The 20,306-nt window shown below is 43.8% G+C and overlaps 1 protein-coding gene across 2 annotated transcripts in view; it reads left to right on the top strand.

Moving 5' to 3' along the window:
- The first annotated feature begins 807 nt into the window (after positions 1-807).
- LOC119396118 (acetyl-CoA acetyltransferase A, mitochondrial) overlaps positions 808-20,306 on the top strand; it is a 46,497-nt gene continuing 26,998 nt past the window's right edge. For both annotated transcript variants that reach the window (XM_037663210.1, XM_037663211.2), the window contains exons 1-6: positions 808-934; positions 7,068-7,124; positions 7,800-7,917; positions 10,938-11,033; positions 15,279-15,379; positions 16,159-16,251. In XM_037663210.1, the coding sequence (XP_037519138.1) occupies positions 899-934; positions 7,068-7,124; positions 7,800-7,917; positions 10,938-11,033; positions 15,279-15,379; positions 16,159-16,251 (501 nt within the window). In that variant the 5' untranslated portion in view covers positions 808-898. The remainder of the gene's footprint in view (positions 935-7,067; positions 7,125-7,799; positions 7,918-10,937; positions 11,034-15,278; positions 15,380-16,158; positions 16,252-20,306) is intronic.

Here is a 20,306-nt window from a genome sequence, read left to right on the forward strand (position 1 = left end):
AGCTGAATCGAAGGAAGTCAAACCAAGTGAATCAAAGATGTTAAACGTCGTGCTTTATTCCATTCCGACGTTTCATGCGTACGGGTTTTTTATTATTATTTATTGTTTGATTGTGTGATGGGCTCACTGACTCTTCAGGTGCATGGCTTGAGTACATCCGGTGCGCAAATGGCGTCGTCCGATGAAATATGCAGTAACGCAGCTGCTGGCCGCAGCAGGCATATGTCAAGTCACCTTCTTTCCTTCATGCCCTTAGGGGCGTGACAAGGTAATTCAAAAATGTTATTTCGTTGCATATTCACTGCATTTTACGCGCCGCGACGCAGGACTTAAACCTTTCTGTCAGGACATGCACGTATATGAAAGTCCATCGAATCAAACACATAAAAGGCAATATTTTTAATTTTGGTGTAATGTGTTCGCCAACACAAAGGGGAGCATTGCAAGAGTCGTGTCCACACTTTCAGCACAAAAATTCCCATACTACCAACAACGAATAAAGAGACAATGTAAAAATTTTTAGCAAGAAGTTCCCTTGCCACATAAACAGGTTTTACGAACTCAAGTGTTCACGAATGAGGTCAGCTTTTTCTTTTTTGCGGCTAACTATCCCATCATGAAGTGAATTGTCTCCATGGCGTAATGTTAATTACACAATTTACCGATTAAGTCTCTTACGCAGCTCTCACTGCAGCTTTCACGATGTTACACCACAGAACACTTATGGTACTTACGGTTACACTCTGTCAATAATTGCACTGTCTACTAGCGCCACCACATACGTCTGTACTATTTAGCGTGCTAGGCCTAGCGAACGAAGGGCACGATCGTTTCATCGTCTGTGGCGAGCTCTCGTATGTTATAGTGGCGTGATTTTGTATTTATTTCTGAATGCATTATGGCACTGCTCGTGACGGGGAGGTGTAGCAGAAAGGTGAGCACTTTAAGGTTTGCTTGCGTCGATTCACAAATGAGATTTCTGCAGTTTTTTTGTTTAATTATTGAAACTTGCTCATCAGATGCCGGCATACGTTAATAGGTTTCTCCTCTGCCAAAGCTGTAGTAGATTTCGCCTTTTTTTTCTCGTCGTACGCTCGGGGATCATTCATCAACGTCAAATCGTTCATCAGCATATGCATAGCGTAGCGCAAACGTCGTGTACGGCAAACATCGCCGGAGCGGTCGCTACCGTGGCGAAGAGCATGTGCTTCGTCGGCCGCTCTGGGAGCTCACGAGGAAACCGGTTTACGTCCTCGGCGGTTTGGTGTTTTGTATATCTTCCTCTGCCAGACAAAACAGAACAAAAGAAACAGAAATTCACAGTTTAGCTCTTCCTCGTTCTTTGGTTATTTTGCTCTCGGCGCTCCTTCCCGAACGCGACATCACTTGAACGGACGTCCCATCTCGCAGCACAGCGAAGAGAAAACCGTTACCGCTTTTACAAGGTATGTCGGTACCGTATCTTAGAGATAAGAAAAGCAAAAACGCGTCGTCTCGCGATTTCAGTGTCAAGTTCACCAGCGGTGGCACCGTACCAGGAGCGGGGGTCACTGACATAATTAGAACGGCCTACTCCGAGTTTCTCCTTTCGAAATGTTCACAAGTTTGCGACGTGTTTTGATATTATTCCGTGGTATTTCCGATTCTGTCCTTGTCTCCCGATGTTGCGAGAACGAAAATATTAGCAGTATTCGAGGCTGACGGTGCTCGTAAGAGGGGTCGTCGACACAAATTTGGCGACCTGATTAGCTATGTGGCTCCCATACATGCGAAGTTGGGAATGTCCTGTTTTGTTTTCGATAGGTTAATATAGGCGAGTGAAAGGCAATGTCGACGGCGCCAATGCGACTTGAGGAACACTGTTGACGAATTACTAAATATTTCAGCGTCGTTCCCATTGCCCAATTTTCGGACGAGACCTGCTACTAATTTGCTCGAAATGCTTAGCGCGAGCAGTGCTTTTCTTACCTTACACGTAATAATTAGGTCTTTGAAGCATTCCGCGCTATTTTGGGGTTATATTTCTTTATGGGGATGACCAGAGTACATTTAATTAATATGCTATCTACTGGCACCATAAGTCAAACAAATCTTATTTTTTATCTATGCGAAATACAGGCAGAAGGGTCTGTGAAAACTGCCAGTGGCCTTGTATGTGCGGTAGAACCTGATGGTTACCCGATGGCTATGGATGCAACGAAATTATTGACTCAAATTTATTTAAAATTATTATGGGCAGTAACACACGTAGGTGCTTCTAAGGTTTTATTTGCGTCAATTGATTCGAGCAGTTATTTCTAGATCTATTAAATTATGAAACGGAGAAATAAGACGGAATAGTCAGCATGGCCTGTCTTATCATCACTATAACAGTTACAATGGCCTGTCTTATCATCACTATAACAGTTACAAAGAAAAGGAAGGATATCTGTGTGTTTGGTTACATGCTAACGGGATTATTGGGAGCTACTTAGCTTACAGTTCAGGCAATGAAAATTAGCATATTTGTGCGATAGTATGCTCACGTAGGGTCGGTGAGTGTGACGGCACCAACCTTATAATAAATCTTGGGGGAAGCTAAAAGTTAAGTATTCTAGGTTAAGTTACTACTTAGCTGTGATAGAAAGTGTTGCTTTTTCTACGTATGGCATGGCTCACTCAATAAACGACTGCTCTTTATTGGGGCAATGATTCTTGCTGCAGGTAATTTTTCGCTCTTGAAAAAGGATAAATTTTAGAAATAGTGGACTCCTTCTGTCTAGTTAACAATACACTCAACTAACATGCACTCTCACTTTGCCCGTGTTAAGGAGCAAAGTTCAGTTGTAGCTGCATTGCTGCACTAAGCTCTGAGCTTTACAGTGGGCTGCAGCATGCAGAACTCTTACAGTAGTATACCAATAGAATGTTAGTGTGCAATGGTAAGATGAGAGAAACACAACTTGTTGAATGACGGTTAACAAAAAAAGGAAGGCAGAAGGGATTGAGGTAAGGTGAGAGCAGGAGTTAAGCTGTATTCCTGATAGCATGCGACTCCCTGTTTAGTTGATGCATCAGTTGTTGCTCTGAAAAATACCCTTTTTCAGTTGTGTCGATTCATTGCTTCTGTCTCTCCTCTCTTCTTTTGTTTCCTTGTTCACTTAACCATGGCACTGAGCTGTACACCCTTAACCTTTATCTAACAATAACCACTTCCCCCACCCTTTGGAGCCTCAGTTGATCGTGCGACGCCCCTGCATTTTCAGGCAGCATGTTTATCTTTCTCAAGCTTTCCTGTTAAAAAACTTCATTTTTGAATGCCATTTTATGTTACAGTACCTAGTTCATCCTACCTTTCATTTCTATGCCCTTTCGTCGCATTGACCACTGAGCTCTCATGTACATTTGTTGCACATACTCAAGACACTTCATGTATGACTGCAACGATAGTTCCATTACAGCTTCCATACTTTCTTTCGCCTTCCCTTTTCAATAAATGTGCGTTCTTTGAGCTTGCCTGCTCAGTCCCACTTCCTTTTATTTTGCTATAAGGTCTAGAAAATGTGCCTTTTAAAGCTTGGCCACTCATTGAACATGGAGGTGACAAGGAGGCATCTACCGCTTGTGCGACCTTCTGTCAAGAAAGCATGCTTAATAATTATTGTAGGTTAGCTATAGTCTGAGTCATAATGAATATGAGAGAGTTGAGAAATCAAGCGCTTGAATGATTTATTTCAGGCATAATTGAAAGTGTGCCATTAGTGTTTAAGAAATAGAACATTTCTGATCCTCATAAAAATAAGGTTCTGCATTGAGTTTAGGGCAATAAAAAATGCCTTTGCTGCTGTGACATAAAAAACTGCACATTCAGTTTTGCTTGAGCCCCAGGACATGACACTGGCTAAAGAATTCAAGCTAGCTTGCAGATGGCCCCCTCAGAGCAATGCCAAGTAGATGTTCGGGCTTGTCTTGAAATTGCTGAAAATAAGCTGCCTAGGTTTACAGGTTTTGTGCAGAACCTATAAACAAAACTACTCATGAACCTCCACCTTGCAAAATTAAACTAATTTGTGTCCTTGTGCTTCAAGTTGTTGATTATATGGGCCTGGCTCTGCAAGCTGTCGCCTCCTAGTTACAATTGGTGGTAGAGGGGCTGCATCGGAGAAGCATTGGTCCCGGGATTTTCAAACCAAAATGGATATTCCACAACTACAGAGAGGGCTTTCCGTGAGGTCGGTTTGTGTTTCAGTTGTACCTTTAAGCGATAGATGCACGACAAGTTTCCCCTTTCCTGAATATTTCTTTTCGAAGTACCATACAGCAGCAAGAGCCTACAAAGGAAACATTTGAGATCTTCAGAAAAAAAAAAACCTTTCAGAGAAAATATTATACCTAACAGTAAGACATTACGAGAAGCACGCTTTTCCTTTGTAGATTCATATTTTCCTTTAATGAGACGTCCTCCACCCTAGTTAGCACCGAAGTTATTATTGCCTGACGAGGAAATGGCTGCGACAGAGGTGACATTGAACAAAATATGCAGAGCACAAAACAGGCTGAACCAGGGGCTGTAGGCCTCGCAAGCGAGTTGTTCACATACCAGGCATACTAGGCTTTTAGGATTCGTGGATAGAGACTGTGGAAATATTGTGAAAGTTGTTTCGGACACAGCTGCAGGAAATAAATGCAGCATTAGTGACTTAGGAAGCCGATCTAGTAGTCCGACAGAATTTTAAAGGCCCGTGCTCTGCTTCTGTGATAGCAAAGACTGTTGAAAGTTTGCTGCAAGAAAACAAAAAGAAACCTGAAGCTGCCAAATTATTAGCACTTAAATCGGCAGTGTATTGAAAATTGCACTTTTTAACGACTTTTGCGCCATCTGCTTAAATAAATGTGTTTATTCGTAATGTCCCGCATCGCCTACAAGGCAGCAAGGAATATGCTCACGCAAATTAGACTTGCATATTATTCATCTTGTTTACATAAGTGGCTGAAGCCGACAGAATTCCTGTCGCTGGCGAGCTCGGCGGTGAATCATGTGGCATTTGTGCCCACTCCTCACCCGTTTCTTTCCCTAATAGTGACTCTCTTCTGCATATTTTTTGTATACTGCTGTCACTTTCAGACGTATGAGCTGTCCCTGATAAATCAATGGTTTATTCATTTTCTACTTCATTCACTGAAGCAGGGTGCGCTGTACCGTATTGCATACACGCAGTGGAGAAAAAGAACTAGGAGGCTCACCAGTAAATATACGGCTGGCAGTGCGGGCGATGTGGCAACAAGGAGCATTAAGCGGAAGGTCAGAGAGGCGGAGAGGACTTACTGGATGACAGCGATGGAAAAGAAGCCGGCTCTGAGTAACTACCGAAAAGGAAAAAACGAAATAAGGAGGGAAAGGTTTTATGATAATTCAAGGGGAAGCGCTTTACTGTTTGAAGCCAGGTCGGGCTGCCTTAGAACGCGTAGTTATAAAGCGAGATTCAGTAACGAAGAAGAACAATGTACATGCTGCGGGGGAACTAAGGAAACGATGGAACATGTACTGATTGAATGTGGCGATATTCACCCAGGTATACGTGTGGGCACGAGTCTACGTGAAGCCTTGGGTTTTAGGGACAACAATGGAAAGCTGAACACGCCCGCGATAGAAATAAGTAAGAGACTGTTAGAGTATTGGTGGCAGAAAAGTAGAGATAAAGTACAAAAATAAATAATTGGGGGAAAAAAAAGGTCATTCTGCCTTAAGAGGCAGAGAGATGGACCGTGAATTTATATTTTTCGGTATAATAACATAGATTTAATCAATGTAGATAAGGCATTAGGACAACATGAAACAAGGAAGTTTTTTTTTTTTCTCCTTCGAGTCTGGTGGCAGACATGTCACCGCCCCGTTATAAAGGGCTGGCTCATAGCATCCATCCATCCATCCATCGTTTCGTGCATATGGCGGTTTCCAGCGGCGTCAGAATTGCCGTCTGGCAACGTGAAGTGGCGAGGGTCAATCCAAAGCCACGAAGAAAGGCGGAGCAGAAGCCGTTGTTAGATCGATTCCCGCGCGGACAATCGCCACATCGCTCTGCGGGGAGTGGACGAGCGGCGATTGCTTTTTAACCTTATATTATGAGCTTGATGAATCATTCGGCAATGCAGCTTGATAAGTCGTGCTCGAAGAGAGGCGCAGTGTGTAGTTACGCCTGCTGCCAGCTCGTAGCGTCGCCATTGCCGACAAATTTCGCGAAAGGACAAGGCATACCACGTGGTGAGTTGGCCGGCGCTTTCTTTGCCTAGGACTCTTGGGCCCAATCATTGTCGATTTTGGGCTGAGTCTACTTGTTTCGTGATCGTAGGACCTCGTATATTCGTGCTTTGACCTAGCGTGTACACTTAAGCCGGCCGAAAGTTGCTTCTGGGTGGAATATTTCGGAAAGATTTATTTTCCCTTGTGTTGCCACGTGGTAACATTTCGCACCACTCATTTCTCGATTATTGGTTGTGCGCTCGATTTCATATAATGCGTTTTACCGTCCATTGCGAATGGTTTTTCAAATATCTACGTAATCGACATGGTATTCGGACACCTTGAGTAAACCAAAGCGTTTTATTATTTTTCTTGTGCATGAATGTGTGCATAAAGTCTTGCAGCCGTGGGGTTTCCCCTTTTGCGTTGAATTCCGCGTGAAGGAAGCACGTATTCTTAAAATGTTGTCTGAGCCAGAGTGTTGTCTTTTATGACACTAAGCCTTATGTGGTTTGGTGTCTGTTAACTCCTGGTAGATCAAAGTTCGGTTATCCAAAGGCCCCAGTGATGGATACAGTTGCTGGAGCCTACCAAAGCCGAACGACATGATTTAAATGCATTTAAAGCATTTTTTACTCTGGAAGATACAAAAAATATTCGCAATGCTGTAGTGGGAAATATCACGATACTGTAGCACCCTCTGTGCGTAAAAAGTAGGACAAATGGGCACAGATTGCTTTTTGGTAATTTAAAGTTGCGGCATTTATGATGTCTTGGACCTGAAAGACCTTTAAAAAGTCGACGAATTCGTCATTTATAAATATTTTTACATTTTTATTTTTTTCAGGTTGCTACTGCTCTGTTACATAGGATGTACTGCAACGGTACTACTAATACGTTAAATGTAAGTATCCCAGTCCTCCTCTAAGGGCTGATGTTGCAGTGCAAGAATGCTTAGGAGCCTGAGTGAATTTTAAATCATGAAAAAACACAGTTTTAACTGCATATTATGTGATGAACAACATGCATGTAGCATGTATTGCAGCAATTTTGATGTTGAAGGGGACTGTGTGCACGTCTTTGTGCTTAGCATATGTTTCACCTTAGGCCACTGGTTTAGGGCCACAGGCTGTGTTCATGCATGTGCGAGTCTTTCAGAAAATTGTAAAGCATTTATGCACGTGTAAACATATTTAAGAAAGTTGTATAACATTTAGATCTACTCACAGTGAAGGTCAAGTTCTTTTGGATGGGGGGGGGGGGGGGGAATGTTCACTAAATGTGGTTGTACGAGTCTGCATAAGATAGAAGCATTAGTTTACCTCTGTCCCATCTACTCTGCCGAAGCTGGCAATGAACTGCCGCAGGATAGAATTCTTAGGTGAAATTTTCCATTATGTAGCCATTTTGGTAATATGTGGCACTGCTGCTTTTTTTGTGTCATGAACTTCTTAACCCATTTGCTCATCAGCATAGTTAATCTTGTTTTACGAGATAGTAAGCTAATCATATTTCTTCTGATATTCCATCTGCAAGTACCCAGCATAAAGGACTGAAAGAAATTTTCCTTTGACCGCAGGAAGTCGTTATAGCGTCTTTTGCTAGGACGCCAATCGGTTCATTCAGAAGTGCCTTTGTCTCGGTGCCGGCGACGAGGCTTGGTTCCGTAGCAATCAAAGGGGCGATCGAGAGAGCAGGTGAGACGCACATCTTCTTGTTTGAACACAGCCATTGTTAAGTGTCTGGACAGCTGCTCTAGAGTAGCACTGATCCTGAGGTTACCAGGTGTCATTGGTGGTGGTGTACAAGAGTTCCGCTGGCTATTGTCCAAACACTCTTTCTGCATGTTCTAGTCATAGCAGTAGTGCACACGAAATCCCACCGTTCACCTAACACGTAGAGATGTTCCTAATTGTGCTGGCCTTCTTGCACACTTCTAAAGAACCATTGCTGTTCAGGAAGCCGAAAATGTATTGCAGTAACATGTAAATTTAAAGAGAGTTAAAGAAGGTTATGCACTAAAATTACGGTAAGATTCAAGAAGTAGAAAGATTTTATCTTCTGGACTCCACTGCTCTGAAAGCTGGCATTGTGTCATTCCATCATGGCTTCGGACACTTCACTGGAACCTGCAAGTTGTATGCACAGTGTAGCCTTATCTGCTGTCTACACAGCTCTATTTCGGGATATATGGCAGGAAAATTGTATACACTGACCAGCATTTAGGAAAGAGCACTAGAAGGTTTAATAATAGGTAAGGTTAGCCTATTGAGAGGCATTGTTTGTTACCAGGGCTTAGTAGGCGATGTGAGGGAGCTGAAAAAAAAAGAAAAAAATAATGAAGAGGAAGGTGTACTGCACATAATTTTGAGAGTGGTGGCTGTTGTCCCACTTATAGCAGGGCTGTGCATACTGCAGGACAATATTGAAAGAAAGAAAAGGCTTTGCATGCTGATATGATAGTGTTGTCAAGGAACAATAAAGATGGGGGGAAAAAAAGCTGTGTTTGTGAATAATGTTTCTGCAATACCAAGAAGGCGATCCTTATCGTAAGAGGAGGTTTAATGATAAGCTAGTCAAACGGGCAAAGATAAAATACTGGTACCACTTTGAGCTTCATGTTGTCACAGATTTTGGCAGCGTCTGCTTTGGCCTAGATAAGTTTTATCGATACGAATTGGGCGAATTGTATTTTCAAGGCTCAGAAAGGTGAGCTTAGCAGCTCTGAGCCTACAGAGGAGCCAGAGTGATTGAAATACAAAAAAAAATCTTGATATTTGAGATCTCAATAATCATTGGTGCAGGATAGTTGGTGTGAAGTTAAATATGTTTTCACATTTGTTCTATCTCATCAGCTTACTGAGGTAGTTGAGAAATAATAGTCCATCAGTTGAAACAATTTTCCAGGTGTATGGCGTATATGTTTCACAGGGAGAAGAATCAGTCATTTTCTTCACTACTCCTTATATACAGTGTTGGAGCAGCTTAGTGCCTGCCTCAGCTTTCGTAGTGTTATTTTCAACTGGGAGGCTTCATACTGGAGATTTCAATATTGTGGCTGCATGCTGATTGGGGTTGAATGTGAAGCATTCATACATTGAAACTTAGTGCACTTTGGTGAAAAATACCTTCATTAGACTTAATAATGCTCCATTTGTAAGTTGACCTGTTATAGCCTTCCTGTATTTTTGCCTAGACAAAAGTATTATAATTACAATTCGAAGTTTGAGTATGTGAGCCAAGGATGTCAAAGATTACTCTTGCACTGTTCCACAACCCCAGGTGAGATTTGTAGGCTAAATTTTAAGAGAACTTTAATCATCATCAGCCTGTCTACGCCCACTGCAGGGCAAAGGCCTCTCCCATGTTCTGAACTTTAATACACCTTGCAAAAAAATGTTTGCATGTTTTTGCACTCAACAAAAGTGGGCACGGTAGGTGAACAGGTTTCTCATTTAGAACATTCCATACTGTAGAGTTAGTAATTTCGGTTTATGCACCTTAATGGATGAAGCTGCACAAGTTCTTCGGAACGCCCACACTCCTCGAAAACACCATGCACAATGCATTCTTTTTTTTTAAGTCTGAATAGGATGATGTGTTGGCAGGTTATTGCCAGAGAGCCATGCGTGACATCCAAATGAACATTTCTCTTGAGTGTCCCGTGAAAATTCGTGAGTTTGGATTCGGTGTGTCGCAAAATTTTGACAACAGGCTAGAAGAAGTGAAGCACGGGGAAACCATCCTGAAGCGTAGTTTGGTTGCCAGAAGTGATGCATACTCTGGAGGCTGTGAACACAACTCTGTGCGCTATGCCTTTGCTAGATAGTATCTGATCTGGCATACCTCATCATGCGAGAGTGCGTCATTTTTTGTGTAAACACATACTGCATTTTCTTGTGCATAATTTGCTGCTGTAATGCCCTCTGAGGTGTTGCAAATATGTGTGACCCCCCAAAAATGCGCTGTCAAGGCAAGGATATTAGCCTTTGTACTCCTGTGCAAGCTTGCCCCCGCTTTCTGTTGGAAAGGTCTGCTTGGAGAGAGCGCTTGCACGGATCGTGGCAGCCAACGCAAGCTCGCGATGCAGGGGGTGGTTGGTTGTTTACATGAAAACTGAAGGCACGTTTTGCATGCAGTGGTGCAACACGCACTTTAAAATTGACTTTAAATATGTTCTAGGCTATATTATTCTTTAATATTTCGTAGATGATGCGTGTGTGTCCACACAAATCTAGTCCACAATTTATCTCTCCAAAATATTGTCAGTACTCCTTTAAGGGCGGCGCAGTATGCAATTGACAGCATTGAAAAGTAACTGCCTCCAAAATGCTCTTCCAATTCAATGACATTGCCGAATGAAACCCTGAGAAACCTGCATTGTGTGGGATATCGAAATTTTTTGTATAGAATCCTTGAGGGAGCATGTAAACGAACAACCAATTCAAAGTACCTGTCTGGCTGCAGCAAAAACTATTTCTTCCTCACTATGCTATGACACTGTGGTGCTGCACATGCGTGCTATCATATTCCTTTCCATAAATGCTTCGTTCTGCTTGGGTAGAGCATTGTATGCAGGACGCAGATGACGAGTTTGCCTCTTCAAGTTACAAAAAAAAAAGGCCGGTTGTGGTTTTCTTTGCATCAGTGTATCACGACGTTTAGCTTCGAAAAGGTGTTCTTTCTTTCTTTGTAAACCTTTTCTGGCTCTCCGCAGGAATCAAGAGTGAAGATGTTCAGGAAGTCTTCATGGGCAATGTGATCTCAGCTGGCGCCGGACAGGCACCGGCAAGGCAAGCAGCTTTGGGAGCAGGCAAGTGTTCCTTCGGAGGGCATTTGGTTTTGACCCCATCCAGGGTGTTGAGTACCCCAGGCTTGACTTTTTTCCAACCTGGTGGTTATTAATCCCTGGTAGATTAAAGTGTAGTTTGGTTTCCACAGGAGCAGTAAGGATGATGATCTACTGTTACCTACTAAGACCAAACAACACGCTGCACTGTGCGGAAGCACCGTTGCGCTGATGCCGTTTCGTTGTAGGCACTTGTTGGACCTTGCATTGTTTTTGTTACATTGGACCAACTATCCTTTTATTGGTGGTTGGGTGACCCACTGTCATGGTGGCCAATGTATGGCTTTCTTCGCATTCTTGCGTAAAATGAAGTTATTTTTTTACGTGTTAGCATTTGATAGATTATGTTTCATTGAAGTACGGTACTCACGGACTGAAACAGGACAATTTAGGGCTAAGTAACGCATATACTTTTGTTTCCACCATCTTCATTTCAGGTCATATCGGTGTAATTTGGATTAGAATGAATAGATCAGAGCCTACATTATCTTTAGAGACCAGAATGACCGCAACATGACGTGGTTATCTCAAGCAAATGCACATACCAGTCGTTACACTTAAAATTTGATGTCACGTTTGAATCCGTGAATACTGTAAGTACCAGCGCCATTGAAAGGCAGCAATTCTTGTATACCATACTTTAGGCTAAACTCTGCTATATTTGAGGGTGTGGCGCACACAGTGTAACTTTTATATCATCATTTATAACTACATCTAAAAGCAGAGTACTCGGTGCAGACATGGGTGTCATTGTCGGCGAAAATGGGTGCAGAATGTCACAGTTCAGTTCCCAGCCGCAGAAGTCGCAATTTGGTGGGGGTGAAATGTAAAGGCACTTGCGTACTGCGTTTGGCTGCAATTTGAAGAACACTGGGTGGGTGAAATTAATCCAGGGTCCCTTACACTGTACCTCAATATCGTGTGTCTTTGGCATATAAAGTCCCAGAACTTAATTTTAGTCTATCCTCCACAGCAGCTTGGCAGGTAAGGTGTCGTGCCACTAAGCTCGAGCACGGGGGTTCAAATCACTGCTGCGGGGGCCACATTTATGTAAGGGTGGAATGGAAGACAGCTGTGCGCTTAGGGAAGAAATTTACTGTACATAGTACAGTAGAACCTCGTTGATACGTTTCCGAAAAAAACGCGGAAAATAAACGTATGATCCGGGAAAACGTACGATCCGAATCCAGTAAAAATTGAGGCTGAGAAGCCCATATTGAGGTGCAAGGCCAAAAAACATTTACCGTATTTACCCGCATAATTTGCGCCCTCGCATAATTTGCGCACCCCTAATATTTAGCCAGCTTTGCTAAAAAAAAATATTTACTCGCATATTTTGCGCTCCCCGCCCCGCTCGAGCCAGCTCGCCGGCGCGCGCGCACTGGGAAACTTTGGACGGCCGCGCGGCCGCGCCCCGCGGCCCTCACCGAGCAGGCGAGCGCAGTCATACACAAGACAGGCTGCGAGTGCGAAGTCCCTTCTTCCGATTACTTCGTTCTATTCTCCGGAAACCACCGAGACCATACCAACCGTACCCGAACACCTAAACCTGTTCACCGGTTGTCGGAACTATTCGAGCGTTCTCCCACCGTGAGAATGCATGCGCGCGACACGGCACGGACTACTTTCTGCATCGGAGGCGTGCGAGGGCCAGTCGCGCCAACATTTTCCCGCGCTGACCCTCCTCCTCTGCGTCCGCACTGCGACGCAGCCTTCGTTGATTTCGGAAGTTTAGGCAGTTTAGGTTTCGCGATCAGCTAGGTACGTTTTCACTGTTCTCTTGCGCTGGGCTACAATAACTATTCGGCAAAATTCAAGCTAAGGAAACGGGAACCGTGCCGCAGAAGAGTTCGCTTTTTAATACAAGACCGGGAAGGAGACCGTTCCGAGGACCGAAGCATGGAAAGTTTCCTGCCGTTGAAAAATACCTTTTCAAATATGTGCGAGAGCTTAGGCCCACCGGTATCGCCGTGCCGTGGCACCTCGTCACTCCCAGCATTGTCGCGAAGAGCTTCAAGAAGACGCCTCAACGCACTCGACGGAACCAAGGACGACGCGCTTTGGAAAAGCGGTGACAGCGGCCGCGGCGATGATTCTCAGTCGGACTTCTCAACCAGTGATTCTGACTAGACCGTGCATGACCGAATCTGGCTGGTTAAAGTACGTGCTAATTATGTTAAAAACCGTTCGTTTGCGCAATAATTTATTTTCTTCTTTAATGTATTATATCGCGCGTGTTAGGACTATATATTGTGCGTTATTTCAGATGTGCTCGCGAAATCTCCGCGTAATTTGCGCACCCCCTTTTCGGAGCTCCAAATTCGCGAAAAAAAGTGCGCAAATTATGCGAGTAAATACGGTATTTCTCAAAAAACATGGAGGGACTCTTCGATTTTCGAACTCCTGGCATCTCGCTGGCCGCCAGATGTCAGCCAGCTAGTTCCGGTCCTGACCGAAAATAACGTCGTGGTCACGTGTATTGAAATCCCGAGACAACCCGAATATTGCAAAATCGAACTCTGAGACAAGCAGCGTAAACGTAAAGAAACGCTACCGCCGTGTCAGCAGACGAAACTTTGCGCCGCATGAGCGTCGGTTGTTTCTGCATTGCCGCTTGGAAATATGGGGCTAGGTTTGCCGAAGAGCGGAAGTATTCTCGAGCATACGCATTTGGGATACGATCACGTACGTTCGCAAGATCACGCGTGACTCGCCCCGTCCGTGAAGAAAACTGCCGCCCCTCTAAAGGCTTAACAAGCTCAACTCTTCGCAGTGCACGTAACAATCGCGGTACAACACGATATGAGAAATCTCGCGAGAGTGATAAGCGTCCCCGAAAGCGACAGCTGTTCGCGGCTATCGCATACTACGTCGCACACTCGCGCTGATCAGTTTGTGTTCTGTCTTAACTTGAGACATGCGCTGCCATGTTCGCCGCCACTCGTAATCGCACTACCTCGCACGGCGGAACGGAATTTAAAAGATAACGCCCGGCGTAATGGCAACCGAAGGTGAAGTCTCCAAGCGCCCGCACTGCGATCTGTCGAGTCCTCACAAAGATGGCGGCGAGCGCACATCGTCTCGTTTTGGCGTCTGATAACCAGAAACCTCCCAGATATCTTTCAGACCAAATCTCTTCTGTCAGCTTCTGACGACCCGCTGGTAGGCAGAATTGCCCAGCCAGAGAAATACGAACGCCGACTGGAATTGCGCCGGGCGGAGCAACCAAAAAACGATTGAGCTCCGGGAGAAAAGTGTGCGGAAAATTATCGGCCATATTGACTAGGCACAATGGCGGCGTTGCTATGGTTACGGGTCGCGGCGTGATGTGCAGCGGTGGCGATGCGGCGGCGGCATGTGCGTTTCCGCGGCAAGCCGTTCGAAGATTTTGACGGCCAGCGTCACCGCCTGCCTTCGGGTCGGTGTGTAGTTGACAGAGAGCGGCGATCGAGCAATTCGGAAGAGACGCGGAGGGGACAATTGAGCAAAGCAGAGAAAGCGTGGAGGGGGGAAAGGCACTGCGGAGAAGCTGCCGTCACCGCGCGGCGGCTTACGCTTCACAAGTACACGAGAGGGCCTTTTTTGCACACCTGAATGAGTGTTTATGAGTACAAAACGTATCATACGACCCCAGTTTTCCGCGGTGCTGAACGTTGCTGCCGAATAATCGTATTTTCCGGGAACGTATTAACCGGAACGTATTACACACAGCTGTATTGGGTTATTTTTAATTTTCGTGATTTCGATCGTAGGAGCCGGGAAATCGTACTAAGCGGGAACGTATCAACGAGGTTCTACTGTATAATCACACCTACAAATTTGTGTCAACTTTTTTTTTTTTGAACAAATGTGCGGTCATTGTGTGAGTAAATACGGTATATAGGTGCGCATTGAAGAAGCCCAAGTGGTCAAAATTAACCCAGAGACACCCACTACGACATGCCCCGTAATCATGTGGCGGTTTTTGCACATAAAATTTCAGAATTAATAACAGTCAGATTGCATATCCATCCCATCATAATGTGGCAGTTCTTCGTGCTTGGCAGCAAATATTGATGGCAGTTGAGAATAAAGCAGGTTGAGCATTTTGGAGCCATACAAGTGACTGTCTGTGCAGTTAGTGCAGCAAGTATGTTTTGGCTTTGCCTCCTCGATGCAGTAGAGGTATTGTCCTAGCGTTAATTGTGTGCTGAATTGTGTTCGTCACAGGTCTCTCTCAGTCCACGCCATGCACCACAGTTAACAAAGTCTGTGCATCCGGTATGAAGGCAATAATGCTGGCAGCCCAGAGCCTCATGTGTGGATCCCAGGTAATGTCCTTTTCCATCTGTCGGTGTGTACGCAGCTGTAGAAGCGCTGCAGAAATAAGTGCACGCGTTTATGTATCCTTGCTCTAACAGTTTTCTACAGTTGAACCTTAAATCTTGAAAGTTTTAGTCAAATAGTTTGGCTAGGCAGTACTGTTGCACTGTCAGAATTTGACCATGTTGAGGTGCTTTGCATGCATTTGCTTGGACCTTTTGTGCCAAGATTTAAAAAAATTGCCTAAGGCATGTTTTGGTGCACAAATTTTAGTGTAGGGGATGGATAAGAGCTTGTTAAACCTGTTTGAATTTCTATAATTTTGAAATGGGAACTTCTGAAGCCTCTAAAGCATGATTTCTGTGAGCACAGTTAAGTTTACTTTCCCTCCTGCCACCGTTTAGAGATGGGTCAGTTCAATTGTAACGTAGGAGCCTCGTTCACGTGCAAGTTTCAGAGAAAAAACATGTCCATGCATGTGGTTCAGTGCCACACTGGTTTTGTTTGAAATCAGAGACTGTTATTCTTCATTGCTCTCAGTTAAGCCTGACCTGGCATTGAAAACTTTTGTTGAAGCCACGATGTTGAGTACACTAGGCTTGCTTTTCACCTGGCCTGGTGATAATAAATCGCTGGCAGATAAACAGGAGTTCGGTAATCCACAGGTCCAGGGACATCATTCTCTGTGTCCTACTAAATCCGAACGACATGCACTCGCAATCAACATTGCAGCGAAGTTGTCAGGTTCTGCTTTTGTTGTTTACCGTCGGTGTCTTTGGCTTTTCAGGAGATAATGGTTGCTGGTGGCATGGAGAGCATGTCTAATGTTCCTTACTACTTGCACAGAGGGGAAACACCGTATGGAGGGGTGCACCTTCAGGTGAGTGGTTGCACATATTAAAGCTGGGTAGTTCTCTACAATACGTAATCATAAGCTGCAAAAGTTAAACATATTCAGCACTAGCAGACAAGGATGCAAGAGATGACAATGTGCTAGTAGTGGTGTCGTCTCTTAACGTTGTTGTCTGCTAGCACTGAATGTTTTCGAATTCAGTTTACCATCATGTCAAAAAAATGTCCATGGTAAAATAAGTCGAGTTCGATCGAGTGCAAGCTTACGCTTCCGTAGTAACATACTTGTCAGTTGTAGCAAGAGCTCTTTCCGAGTGACATAATAAAAACTGACGGTGGTGGTATCTAGTACCTCTTCTGGACTGTGGTACCTCTTGAGGGAGATTGACACTTGCAAATTTGTAATGAGCAGCACAGACAGAGAGAGTCATGTGGGACAATCGTAATAAGCAACATGGTCGGAAAGTCGTGTGGGGCTTGTTTAAGGGGATATGTGGGCCTTTGAAAAACATTTTTCAAAATTTGAGTTAGAATGATGAAAATTTCAAGGTTTATGTAGTTTTGTATGCTGATCTTAAATACACAGCTTGTTTTAATGTATGTTATACCATTCTTCCTTAACAGAGACATTTTGGTAAAAATCTTTTGTCATCTTTCCAAAAAAATGTACTGCATAGTTTTTGCTAAACTCCATGTCATTATAACCTACTGTAACCAAGGAGTGCCAAACAACAAGTTTCGTCATTCTAGCTTGTCTAGAACAAAAGTTGTAGGCATTTGAAGTTCATGTTTGCAGTACCAGCTCAATTACTTTGATCAAAAGTGACATTTGTTTTAATAAATAACATTATCTTGCATTACTTGGTAGTAGTACGGCACTTACCAAACACTTAGGTTCTAAACAAAAGAAGAATGATTAAAATTGGACTTGTGGAAGCTGAGAAAACGTGATCAGAAGATTGCACACTGGCTGAAAAAATGAAACTGAGAAAATCAGAAAAGACTGAAAGCATTGTTTTTAAGGGGGGAAGAGGCACTTTGACATGAAGCATCTTTTTATTTAAGTTAGGATGATGAAAACTTCGGTGATCATGTATTTACATGTGTAAATATCAAATATGAACTCAGTTTTTATGTAGCCCTTATGACAATTTTTTAAATTAATCATTCATTAAAATTTCGTTTAATCACCTTTTTGATATATTGGCTACTCGGATCCTGCTGAATTAAATGTCATTGCATTCTACAGTTATCAGAGTTCAAAAAGCAAATTTTATGGTTCTAGCTTTCCTACAACAAAAGTTATGAAGCTTCAAAGTTCGCCATTCGATTACCGAGAAAATATATTTTTGTTATTTTCTCTCTTGTAAAAACTTACGCTTTTCTATAGTAACATATGACACTTTGTTGCACTCACTAAACATCCAGCTTTTCAGTAATACAAAAATGATCAAAATCAAGTGCACCAAAGCTGAGAAACGCTCGCTAAAAAAATGAAAGGTGGCCAAAAAATTGAAACTGAGAAAAAAGCAAAAAACAAAGCTCTGTATCTTCAAGGAGCGCTACACAAGTAAAAATGCTTTACTTTGCAAATAAATGCCTTAGAAGACACCAGGAGAGTAGTTTATCACATTTTCCAATCGAAACGGCCCCAGTGCATGTCCTTTCAAGCAGTTTGTTGATTGCGGAGAAGTCGACGATGCCGTAGTTAGCCGCCGACGGGTCAGAGCCCTCGCACGCTGTTGCGAGCGTCCGCAGCTTGCGCTCGCTAGCGGAAGTTGCCGATAAGCCGGAGATCTTATCTTCAGTCTTTTTCTGCTGTTGCGCACGATCGGCGCTAGTCAAGAACGTCGTGTCGATCCTTCTACCACGCTGCCTATCACTGACGTCGTCGAGGCGGCCGCCGACACAGGTGAAGTCGGCATTTCGACCGATGAATCGCGTTCCCCCGCCACGCCGTCCTCCGCTGGATGCGCTTCTGATGCACTCGAGCCGTGATCTCGCTTTTTTTTTTTTTTTTTTCGAATTTATGAGCGCTGCGCAACCTTCGATGTGGCTTCGCCACGATCAAAGTTCCAAAACGCGGCCGAGAGCGTAGGCCTAATTCACTCCCGGCGGCTGCGGCGCACTTCGTCTAGCTCGCTTGGCGCCGTGCCAGTAAGCCGCCGCAACGTGCAGTCTAATGTTGAGGATGATAAAAACGCCTGCTCCAGTTTCTTGCCAGCTTGCGCGGGTTGGAACTTTACGGACGAAAATCGACGAGAACACAGTTATACTACGGCGACATCACTTGCCGCTTTGCGTGCACTGTAGCAGACAGCGCGGGAGGCCCGACGAATCGGAAGGCGTTATTTAGTCACGTGGGCTCACTGTGCCAATAGGCTCACGCGGAGGGACCTTTTTTTGGCGCGGATTTTCTACATGAATTCTGAGTGGACGGAAACAAGGGCGGCGGGATATTCAAGAAAAAGCGCGGCTCTTTCGAATGCGACCAAGATGGCTGCCGTAGGGAACGTAGAACGGCAACAGCGCAGCGCTGAATAAGCCCGTTTTTTACGCGTTCATCGCTAAAAATTTAGCTCGCTGATGGCACATAAAATGCTGTCACGGCTAAAATACTGATCTAAGACGAATGAAAATTGGCGAGGTTATGCATCAGTAGCGGCAGAATCCAAATAAAACATTTTCAAAAATTCGATTTTTTTTTCTGATTTTCGGTCTCAAAGACCCGCTTCCCCCCTTAACTCGTTTAAGCATGACCAGTTAAAATTCTATGCAGTGGCACTCAGAAAAGTGATGTCTAGTAGCAGAGTTCTCCCCACAATGCGCTCCGCTTCACCGCCCACCGCTTTGGTTTACTGCCCACTGCTCAGATAGATGCTTTAAAATGTGCGCCTGAGGAACTAATAATAGTATCTGTGCATGCGCAATGTCATTCAAACGTGCCTCCCACTACCTGGTTATGTAAAAAGAAGTCTAAAGAGGTGTCTTTGGGGTTTTAAGGGGGGACGTGGGTCCTAAAATTTTTTCTTTATTTTTGAGTCAATATGAACTAAACTTCACTGTCTTGGCCAGTTTTTTATGCTGATTTCAAATCTGTAATTAGTTTTTAATAGCTGCACTAGTTCAAAAGATCTCGAGGTTCAAAAAAATAATTAGTGCCTGCTTCTTACGGGCTTTTAGGCAATTTCGACCTACTAAACCAATATGTAAGTGCATGGGCCCAATGCCCAGATCATGCTGTAGGGGGTGATGCTATTTTTATTCCCTTGAGAGCACTGTGAAGGTCAGAAAACAGATGAACATTCACTGGTGGTTATTTCTTTCTGATTCGCTCTCATTAGTATCTTTAATTAAAATTTGTAAAATGGTGCTAGAGTAATGCAAATAGCATCACCCCCCAGATCGTTTCAATACGAGTAAAATGATACCAAATTTGTGATTTTTACTCAGCAACAACATGGAAAAAAAAACCCGTAAGGCTGAGTGCGTTGAGCAAAAATATCAACTGAGAAAACCCACTTGAAGTTTCAGACAACTGTAACTTTTGTGGAAGTGCAGCCACAGCACTAGTGGTTATATCATTTGATAGGTTTCTTCTTCACGAGAACAGCCATACCAAATATGTGACCATGACCTGCCAATGTACTGGCAAAATCTTCTTATAAAGCCACATAGTGCACCCAGTACCAAAGTGATAAACTCCCCCTTTAGCAATTCATAGGCCTGTACCAATTCCTTGCAAGCTAAAGAAATACAAAATTTGTCTATGAATGTTGCTTTGCAACAGGCAAATAAATAGACAGAGAGATTAAGTCTACAAAGCACGTGGGTTATTTATTAAACCAAAATCAGTTATTATTGTCCAGCAATACCACTTGGCTCAACAGCAGGCAAGGGCTGTACTCGGGGTCCCCTGCTGGTTTGTGTAATTTTGAAAGTCTGTGCTTGGTGTCACTACTGTATAAGTGATCCTTTTGCAACTTCCAATGTCAGTTTTTAACCTTCTCAAGGCTGTGGAGCACAAATCAGTTTCCCAAAGTGTAACACGGCGTCTCTGCAATTCCGGTGTTGCCCTGTCTG

This window comes from Rhipicephalus sanguineus, chromosome 6, assembly GCF_013339695.2.
Source record: "Rhipicephalus sanguineus isolate Rsan-2018 chromosome 6, BIME_Rsan_1.4, whole genome shotgun sequence".
Lineage (NCBI taxonomy): Eukaryota > Metazoa > Arthropoda > Arachnida > Ixodida > Ixodidae > Rhipicephalus > Rhipicephalus sanguineus.